The sequence below is a fragment of the Rutidosis leptorrhynchoides genome, chromosome 3 (assembly GCF_046630445.1).
Source record: "Rutidosis leptorrhynchoides isolate AG116_Rl617_1_P2 chromosome 3, CSIRO_AGI_Rlap_v1, whole genome shotgun sequence".
Classification (NCBI taxonomy): Eukaryota; Viridiplantae; Streptophyta; class Magnoliopsida; order Asterales; family Asteraceae; genus Rutidosis; species Rutidosis leptorrhynchoides.
In genome coordinates, this window is record NC_092335.1 from 650,855,572 (window position 1) to 650,866,627 (window position 11,056).

Below are 11,056 nucleotides of genomic sequence, written 5' to 3' on the forward strand. Positions count from 1 at the left end.
ATGCGATAACTTTTGTGCGTTGCATTAATACACATCCTAAACCTTGGCGCGAAGCATCACAATAGATCACGAAATCATCATTTCCTTCCGGTAATGACAAAATGGGTGCAGACGTTAACTTCTTCTTTAATAGTTGAAATGCGGATTACTGTTCCGTGGACCAATCATAATTCTTTCCCTTTTGAGTCAATGCAGTTAAGGGTTTAGCGATTTTAGAGAAATCTTGAATGAATCTTCGGTAGTAACCAGCAAGACCTAAAAATTGGCGGATTTGTGTTGGAGTCTTCGGTGTTTCCCATTTACTAATGGCTTCGATCTTAGCAGGGTCAACTTTAATTCCATGTTTACTGACAACATGGCTCAAAAACTGTACTTCTTGTAACCAGAAATCACACTTTGAAAATTTTGCGTACAGTTCTTCTTTCTTGAGTATTTCTAGTACCAGTCTTAAGTGCTGCTCATGTTCTTCCTTGTTCTTCGAGTAAATCAATATGTCGTCAATAAAAACAATGACAAATTTGTCTAAATACAGTCTGCAGATGCGATTCATTAGATCCATGAATACTGCTGGAGCATTAGTCAATCCAAAAGGCATGACTAAAAACTCATAGTGACCGTAACGGGTTCTGAACACGGTTTTAGGAACATCTTCTTCCTTCACTCTCAGCTGATGATATCCGGAGCGTAATTCAATCTTAGAATAAACACTTGATCTTTGCAATTGATCAAACAAATCATCAATCCTCGGTAATGGGTACCGATTATTGATCGTTAATTTGTTTAATTCTCGGTAATCTATGCACATTCTCATAGATCCATCCTTCTTTCCGACGAACAGAATAGGAGCACCCCAAGGTGAAAAACTGCGACGAATAAATCCACGGTCCGATAATTCTTGTAACTGGTTTTGTAATTCTTGCATTTCTGAAGGTGCAAGTCTATATGGGGATCGGGCTACGGGTGCGGCTCCTGGTACGAGATCAATCTGGAATTCTACACATCTGTGTGGAGGTAGCCCAGGTAATTCTTCTGGAAATACTTCGGGATATTCTCTTACAACCGGCACGTCATCAATGCTTCTTTCTTCGGTATTGATCTTCTTCACGTGTGCCAGAACAGCATAACAACCTTTTCTTATAAGTTTCTGGGTCTTCATACAGCTGATGAGGTTCAGCTTCGAGTTTCTCTTCTCCCCATAAATCATTAATGACGTTTCATCCTTACGAGGGATGCGGATCGCTTTCTCAGCGCAAACAACTTCCTCTCTTGTTTTGGAAATCCAGTCCATGTCAACGATTACGTCAAAACTTCCTAATTCTACGGGTATCAAATCGATTTTGAATGTTTCACCAGCAAAGTTTATCTTACAACCATGGCAAATTTTATCAACTTTTATTAACTTACCATTAGCTAACTCTACAGTATGTTTATCATCTAGACGTAACAATGGACAGTTTAGCCTAGTGCATAAGTTTCTACTCATATAACTTCTATCGGCACCCGTATCAAATATAATGTAGGCTAATAGGTTATTGATGGTAAACGTACCCGTGACAAGATCAGGATCCTCACGCGCTTCACTGGCACTAATATTAAATGCCCTCCCCGTGAGGGTTATTTGTTCTTCTCCTTATCAGGGCATTGATCTTTAAAGTGACCAGGCTTCCCACATCCAAAATATTTCTTGACATCGGTCGGGTTTGTCTTCACTCCAAAAACAGTGGCATAACAATCTTTCGCCACATGTTCTTTCTTGTTGCAGTTATCACAGACCACCTGAAAATAACCTGAGTGATGTGTGTAACATCTTTTGCAGAACGGATGGGGTCCCTTGTAGTTTGGACTAGCAATTGCCCCATCTTGTTTGCCCTTAAAAGTCTCTTGCCTCTTCGGGTGAGAAATTTTGCCCTTATGGTCTTCCCATTTCCTTTTTCCTTCAGTTGTCTTGACTTCGGTAGTTGGTGCCTTAATCGAACTCTCCGTGATCTGGTCCATGAGTTGGTGTGCCATTCTCATGGTTTCCTGCATCGTATTTGGTTTGGACGATGTAACATTTCCTTTGATATTGATTGGCAAACCATCAATATACATCTCTATCTTTCGTTTCTCATTTGGTACTAATTCTGGAAACAACAAAGCTAGTTCCATGAAACACTTTTCATAGTTGGTGAGATTCGCACCTACAACCTTCAAATTACATAATTCAGTTTCCATTTTTCTGATCTCGTTTCGAGGACAGTACTCCTCGATTAGCATCTTTTTCAATTCTTCCCAAGAGATATCGTATGCAGTATCTACTCCTTCTGCTTTAGCATAATTGTTCCACCAAGTAAGTGCACCGTCTTGCAACATGCACGAAAAATACTTTGATTTATCTCCGTCCGCATAATTACTAATTTTAAAAACGGACTCCATCTTTTCGAACCATCGGGTTAGACCGACTGGTCCCTCAGTTCCACTAAACGTCTATGGTTTGCATGCTTGAAAGGTTTTGTATGAACATCCGTTTCGTAAGTTTGTATTCACGGCTTCTGCTTTTGCTGCCTCGGCTGCAACAATTCTTTCATTCTCACGTTTCTCGACTAGTACCTCAAACTCAGCATCCGACATTTGAGACATGTTTCTTCAATAAACACAACAGAGATAAATTAATCATATAGAATATTATAGGTATAATGAGTAGTCAATAGTACATCGTAGCATATTAATAATATGAACCAATTATTATAAAAACTGTTTCTTCTTTATTAGCATTTTATAATTATAACTCGGGTAGTACCTACCCGTAAAGTTCATACATAATAGCTAGTACAAGGAATTAACTACTAAAATCCTAATAATATTCCACTATAAAAAATTATAGCGAGTTACTACGTTATTATGTAGTAATAATAATAATAAGTAGTAATAATACAAATAATCATTCCATGCTTTTATTATTAATAAACCAAATAATACAATACCATACAATACCGATATTTTACATATGCTTATTTTACATAATAAGATAGAGTAGCACACATAAGCAATAGAATAGCGCATGGAAGATTTATGGTTGCGATGTCGTTTATTTAGAACTATCAGAAGATTCTTCCCACTTGGTTCTTTCCGCTAATTGTTTGTGTGTGCATGGTCCGACACGCATACGAGCAGTGTATTTAATTATTGGTTGAGGTTTTGAGGTACCTGGTGCCTCAGGGGGTTTAATATGGTAAGGATGGTTACGGACCGAATGGTCCTGTTCCTTTTTAATAATTAAGGATTTTTTATTATTGTGGTTGTTTTTATTATTTGTAGAAAGTTTGAATTTCTCTTTACTAATTTGTTTTACTTCCTCCTCCTCAGGATCGTTTTCAGGTTCTTTCACTTTCGGTTCTTCCGGAAATTGTGAATCTCCCCAGAATGTGTCCTCTTTCGGATCTTCATCATCATCACACAAAATGATGATTGGTACCTTTGCTGGAGATTTGGACTCGATTTCGGAGTCGCTGAAAGTGAATACTAATTCCAAGCTAGATGTAGACATCTATATAATAACTAGTACGTTAGTAATATACCACATAATATTTACATGATAACATATTCAATTTTCGACCAAAAATGATAAGCAAAAATCGGTAAAAACAGATATGGTCATAGTCCAGACTCACTAATGCATCCTAACAATTACCAGTTAGACACAATAATGCAAATTCTGGTTCCCTATGGCCTCAAGCTCTGATACCAACTGCAACGACCCGTCAAAATCGCTATTGATGCGGTACGTTATTCATTGATTTCACAGTGAGGTTTTGACTTCTATATGATACGTTTTGATAAAATATTGAATTCATTAATTAAACAAATTTCTAAACATAGAAAGTTATAAACATGTAGGTGAGTGCTTAAGTATAAGCAAATCCACAAAATACATAAGTTTTAATAATACAGGTTGACATCACAGCCAAATTATTTATTACACAACATAGTTTTGTTTCGAATGTAATAAACTTTAAACAAAGCATGAGAGACTCTATGCAGGCCACAAGCACATCACAGCAGAAGCAGTCTAAGGACCTGAGAATAAAACATGCTAAAAAGGTCAACACGAATGTTGGTGAGTTATAGGTTTAATTGCTCGAGTCATAAGTATATAAAGATAGACCACAAGATTTCATCAAAAGTTTATCAATAGATTCTACGTAACAGAGCACCCTGGTAACTAAACTTAACGCTATAATAATAATTACCCTATTTGTTTTAATACACGCAAACCAACGTGTCGTAAACTCAAATAACATACATCCGTTAAAAGGCTAGCGCTACTAGGTCGGACGGGGATGTCAAGCCCTATGGATCCATATACAATTATTCGCGCCCACCAGTCCACATCCTATGTACTGGCAGCTACTAGTTACCAAAGTTAAGGGATTTTCGGTTTAAACTCAGTGTAGAATTAAATGAGTAAATACTTGTGTCCATTGCGTACAAATAAAGTGCATGTATTCTCAGCCCAAAAATATTAGATGGTAAAAATGGGACTATAACTCACGGTAGTAAAAGTATATTAATAACAAGTTTTCAACTTATTAAAAATATGGTTGTCGTCCTTGGATTCGCGAACCTATAACAATAATAACGATTCAGATAATAATACATGTGAATAAAATTAATATAGCAAGTTCATAGAATACTTATATAATAATTTTTAACATTTTTATGTTAGTAGTCCATTGTTAGTAGTCCATAATAGTCCGAAAAGTCCAACAGTCCAATAATCGGTATATATATATATATATAATCTTAGAATTTCCCCACGGCTTATTGTGTACATATTGTCTTGCATCAATCCAGAGACTTGTTGACTTAGGATTTATCAAAACGTATTGTTTACGTATTGTCATGAAGCGTACCAAGATTATTATATATATACAATCTCGGAATCAACCAAGATTATAATATTTTGTTATACTAATGATAACATGTCCAAATATATATAGGATATAGGAAAAGTTAGCAAGGATATGGTTAATATAGCTTTTATAAGATAAATTTCGTCCATATAAAGTTAATTTTAGCAGATTTTGTTTTGTTCGCCAAATATTCATTACAACTCCGTTTAAAGTGAATAAAATTGCTATGGATTTCTTAAGAAGTTAATTTTTAAAAACCATTTCGAAAATTTCAGCCCAAGTAGTAATTTTTATAGTTTTACCCTCTTTTTGTGCCAGTGGTCAGATTTGGAAGAATCCCGGCATCCACCCGATATATCATTTTTGATAAAATACTTCCACTTTGTATAAAATCATGAAACAATTACTGGAAGTCTTAATTACATATATTAACATATTTCCAAAGTCTTAGCCTCGAACTCAAAGTCTAAGATAGGTTTTTAATTCCCAACCCAAAACAGCCCGCTTTTTACCGAATGGAGATTAAACGATATATGTTAAGTTTCAAGGTGTTCTTCACATGTAAAAGTTATAAGTTATTATATTAACTTAATATAACATCATAATACATATAAATAAGTGTTATTAGAGTTAATCTAGAAAGATTAGATTAGTTTTTCAAACAAGTTTAGAATCAACTAAACTATGTTCTAGTTTATGAACTCTTATATTGATAGCTATAAATATATGAATTGAACAAGAGTTGAAGTAGAGTTTTTACCTCAAGTTTAGAATGTAAAGTTTCTAGAAAGAAATAGTAGAACAAAACTTGAGAGAGTTCTTGCAAGTGTGTGTGAAAATTAGAAGTAAAATCTGGGAAATGAACGTGTGAAAATGAGTGAGAAATGGTGCTTATTTATAGGCTTATAAATTTGGTTTTTAGTTAAAAATATCTAAGATAAGTTAAAATGTATTAAGTCATGCATGACATATTATTCCATTAATGCATATTTCTATTGGTATATACCAATAGTAAATACTTCTAGAAGCTGCGTATAATACACGTATAAATACCGTGCAAATACAAGTAGAATATTTGATAAAAACGAATCGGAATACGAATGTTGCTATCTTTAATAAGTATAAGTATGTTAACTTAAGTATTTAAGTCTTTTAAGTATGTATTAATACTTCTTAATACAATACATATATATTCATTTTAACTTAAGAGTTATTACGTCGTTAAATGTTACATATATATATCGTTTCGAAACCCTTAAGTTAGTTGTCTAATTTTTATGTATATACTTCATTGTTAATATACTTAATGAGATACTTAATTACCATATTATCAAGTTAGATATATATACTTCAATATATAATTATTACAAGTTATGGCGTTCGTGAATCGTCGGAATAAAAGGGTGATCAAAAGCTTGTGTAAAACTCTTTCCGGAGGTTCAAGACTTATTAAAATTCATTGCTTATCAAGTCGGAATTATTAAATCATATAAATAGTATAATCAAGTAGTCGGAAAAAATCCGGGTCATCACATTTTAATAAACGGTACTTTGCTCGGGTTGACGGATGAAGTTGTTGAACTAGATTACTTTGGTTTATGAGGAAACCATCCATATTGATCACGAAATCCAGTGAATTCTCCATTTTCCCCATAAGTAGGTTTTAAAAATGGTTTATTTGGTGTGGTTTGATAATGGGAGTACACTCGTTGTCCGTTGGAAACAGATTTGTTAGGTTTGGAAACCTTGGGGATTTCTGGTGAATTAGTCACCTTCTCAATCGTAGAAGAAAAACATTTTGATTCCGAAATTTGTGGCTCGTTGTATTCCGGGATTTCTACTTGTATACCCATCGACATCATTGTTGGTTATGGAGTTTGTGTCAATTTAACATCTAACACATGTTGTGAATCTGAAATGCGTTTTTTTAAGTCCCGCATTAATGTTCAGTTAAGAGATTGAACATGATCAACAGCGGTGTAGCAGTGTGGAGTTGTAGAATGGTCCTTGAATCAAGCTCACGTCCAGACTTGAGATAACTATTTTCATCTTGAAGATTCTGAATTTTCCGAGCTAAAAGAATGTTGAGTTGAGCTGATCATTTTCTTGTTGTAGCTTCTTATTTTGTCCTTCAAGCGTCCAAATTTTGTCAGACAATGACTCTTTGGATTGTGAACAGTATTGAGTGTTCCGGTTGTTGAGTTGCTTTAAGTACACATCCAAGTCTTTAAGAAAATTCTCATCATCACTGTCACTATAAAGCTCGTTCTTTGAATCTGAGTGATCATAAGAATTCACGGTGTTTTGAGATTGCTTCTTGTGTTCCATTAATAATGATCGGATGTCGAATAGGAATGATCTGAAAATATACACGGACTTTTGAAAATTTCGTTAGAATATTTAATGAAAAGCGTTAAAGTTCTTGCTCCGTTAATCTCCGCTTTGAATTTGGGCTTGAAACTTATCACTTCAAATGAATTTGGGCTTTGTTGTTGAATCAGAAAACTGAACTTGGGCTGCCCAATTTAAGGGATGATTAAATGGGCCTTAACTTGTTTTGGGCTAATCTACTCTTAGTATTTGATAGCCCCAATCACATGTATCCACTAGACATGTAACATTCTTACACCTCTTCAAATTAATACATTCTATATTATCATAATAGGACGACTTACCTCAATTACCTTTTGAATCTGTAAGATTGGAAACACATTATCCTCCATGTTCAAAGCAAGATAACGTTCTGAATTACAAATGTGTTGGAAAGTAAGATGTAAGTCCATTGCTATCCAGGTCGTATAGTTGGCATCTAGATGATGCAAACCAGTATATATGAATCGAATTGCGAATCCTTTGAGTTTATTAAAATTAAAACCTTCAGAAAATTCATAAAGAATTGGCACTAGTAATTCCAAACATGTGAGCTTCGACAAACAGTTCACCGCAGCAAGACACTCGTGAACTTCTTTGCAATGGTTCTTGAAGTGAATGCTTAACTCTTCCAATCTTCCGAGCTTCGAAATGACATCTGGTGGTATATAAGATAGCCTTTCACAATCTACAACTTCGAGCCGCCTTAAGTTAACCAATTGACCAATACATTCAGGAACTTCTTCGATATCGATAGAATTGAGAATTAAAATCTCAAGGCCTTTCAACTCACCTATTGTAGTAATTTCACATATAGATCTATTTCCCTCAAGATTGAGCATGCGAAGTTGTGAGAGCCTAGCTAATGACTGTGGGAGGGATGAGATCTCATTATAGGCCAAATCTAAAACTCTAGCGTTTTTTATTCCTTCAATAAATTCTGTAGAAATCGATGGCAAAACATTTTGTTGCAAATAGACTGCTTCAAGGTGTGGGAAGCTAATATGATATTTAGGAAGCTTACGTATTCTATTGTGCATCAGGGAGATCCCTGTGTAACTTTGTTGGATGTTGTTTCTTGGCGACCATTCTGTCAAACCTTCCCTAGCCATCGCCAGAAAATGATTTGTACTACCTTCATTTGCAATTAATAATGCCATATCACAGCAAACATCATGCATTCTGATGTAAAATTTAGAATTAATATCCAACAACAAACCACAAGACTTGAGGATATTCACTGCATTTTGAACAGTGCTTCTTATTTCCTCTATGCTTTCAACCTCCTTAGACTTTTCCAAACCTACCCTGTAAAGTACCAAGTCTTCTACCAAGATATTATAGTCTTCCGGGAAAACACTACACTGTAAGAAGCACCATTGGGCTTCATTTTTAAGATAATCATAGCTTAGCTTCAAACGGTTATATACCGTCTCAATTGTTGCATCGACATCTTTGTTTTTCAAAGCATTTTTCTGTAGCTGAGATAATGTTGCCTTCCATTCATTGACATCTTTGTTTTTCAAAGTTTTTCCAATCACGTCAATAACGAGTGGCAATCCCCCGCATTCTTTAGCAATATCGTATGCAACTGAACTCAAATGGGTGTCGGTCTCCAGTTTGTCACCAACAATATGTTTGAAAAGAATCCATGCTTCTTCTAATGGCAAAGAGTTCACACTAATTTTACTCTGAGCATTCATTTTTTCACACACATCTTTGCTTCTAGAGGCCAATAAAATTTTGCAATTCGTGTGATTAATACCAAATGGAATACACAGTTCATCTAAATTTAATTCCTCCCACACATCATATAATATGATTAGAATCTTCTCACCATTTATAATTCTCTTTCTTGCATTTTCAGTATCCTTTAGGATCTTTTCAACATCAAACTATTTAGAGATAGTTGTAAATGCAACATCAACAAACATTTTCTTTACCGTTTTTAGAAAATGTTTTGAGAGAGAATTAGAAAGAAAATTGGAAATGAAATGAAGTGAGTAGTGAATGGTGAGTGGTGAGTGGGGTTAAAAGAAGTTCTAGTTAGTTGACTAGTTCATGGTAGAAGTTAAACTTGATTAGTCATGCATGACATAATCAAGAGTGGAATCCCATGCTAGTTCCTATTGGTATATACCAATAGTAAGTACTTATAGAAGCTGCGTATAATATGGGTAAAAATACCGTATGAATACGCGTAGAATTCTTGAGAAAATCGAATGCGAATACGAGTGTAGCTATCTTTGTTGAGTATAAGTATTTTAATATATGTATTTAAGTCTTTCAAAAGTGTATTAATACATCTTAATACAATACATATATATTCATTTTAACTTAGGAGTTATTACGTCGTTAAACGTTACATATATATATCGTTTCGAACCCTTAAGTTAGTAGTCTCATTTTATGTATATAATCCATTGTTAATATACTTAATGAGATACTTAAATATCATTTTATTAAGTTATATATATATTTATGGAAAAACTGGGTGGTCAAACGTTTATATAAAATCTGTTTCAAATATTCAAGTCTTAACAAGTTTGATTGCTTAACATGTTGAAAATATTTATTTATGTAAATATTAATCTCATATATATTTATGGAAAAAAATCTGGGTCGTTACAAAATGAGTTTGTAGATAAGTACAAGAAGAATGTTGATGTGAATGAGAATGTTGTTGCTCAGAACATGGTTGAGATTGTAGAAGGCAACTAGAGAGGTCAAACAAACAAGGTTGACATGCCAATGGTCAACCAACTTGGTCAGACTAACATGGTTGAAGAAGAAGATGTTGAAGAAGATGATGGTCCAATGGTTGCAGAAATTGATTCAGAACTAAGGAATCCAAGAGTATTGATGGAACCAATTGTCAAAAAAATTATTCCAATTAAAAGAAGGAAGTCCCAACTCATCATGTCAAAGAAGTTGTCCAAAACAGTGTACGACAAACATGGAATAGGTATGAGTGAAGATAATCCTATTATCATGTAATGAAGATCAGCCGCTATGATGCTACTTTAAATTGTAAGTGTAAATTTGTAATTAATTAGCATATTTCTGTTGTTATGTAATTAAGCAGTATTGTTTTAAACATTTTTGGTTCTGTGCATAATTTCTGTAAAAATTGGTATGTATGATTGTTGTGGGTATCTTTTGGGTCAATTTTACCCCTCCTTCTGGATTTTGTGTCATTATTACTAATGTTGCTATCTAATGGGTCCACTGTGCATTTACATTAGGTTTATGGGTCTAAATTTGTTCTATTCTAGTGATCTAGGTAGAAATTATTGTTGCCTTAGGGTTTTGGTTCAAATCTACCATTGTACATGGATGACGGGTCATATGCATGGCTACTTTACTGGTATGGGTCGAAAATACCATTGGATTTTTGTCTTGGTTCAAATTTGCCAATTCAAATGTAATTTGGGCTATGATTGCCATTGTAAGGTAGTTTTAAGTTCAACATGAATCCATCGGATTTGTTTTTAAAAGGTCTGAATTTCCATGGAAATTAAATCATGGGATTTGTAATTAATTTGAGCGAGAGTTGTGTTGTATGTGTATTTATGCGTCTTGTATGTGTTGTTGCACTTTTGTACAGTCAAAAGCATATTACACAACATTACACCACACCAGTATCAGCATGCTTGGTTTTTTTGTATGTCCAGGTTATATATTTTAAATGTTGTTTACATATTGTTTACCAGTATAAGCATATCCAGTTTTTTAGGATGTTCACAATGGCGTTATGTAATCGTGTGAACCGTTTTGTTGTTTTGTAGAGTCGA

General features: G+C 34.3%; 1 protein-coding gene across 1 annotated transcript; it reads right to left on the bottom strand.

Annotated features, from left to right (window-relative positions):
• Positions 1-6,965: 6,965 nt before the first annotated feature.
• Positions 6,966-10,709, bottom strand: LOC139902483 (disease resistance protein At4g27190-like). The gene is made up of 3 exons (XM_071885104.1): positions 10,647-10,709; positions 7,568-9,157; positions 6,966-7,268 (listed from the first exon to the last, which is right to left on the bottom strand). Exons 1-3 carry the CDS (start codon positions 10,707-10,709, stop codon positions 6,966-6,968), a joined length of 1,956 nt encoding a protein of 651 aa, XP_071741205.1.
• Between the last annotated feature and the right edge of the window lie 347 nt (positions 10,710-11,056).

Excerpts from the sequence above, each read along its gene's own strand:
- LOC139902483 (XM_071885104.1), bottom strand. The coding sequence starts at position 10,709 with ATGGCAATCATAGCCCAAATTACATTTGAATTGGCAAATTTGAACCAA. Across the intron at positions 9,158-10,646 it reads ACCAAGACAAAAATCCAATG|TTTGATGTTGAAAAGATCCT; the intron begins GTATTTTCGACC and ends ATCTCTAAATAG. Across the intron at positions 7,269-7,567 it reads AGATTCAAAAGGTAATTGAG|TCCGTGTATATTTTCAGATC; the intron begins GTAAGTCGTCCT and ends AATTTTCAAAAG.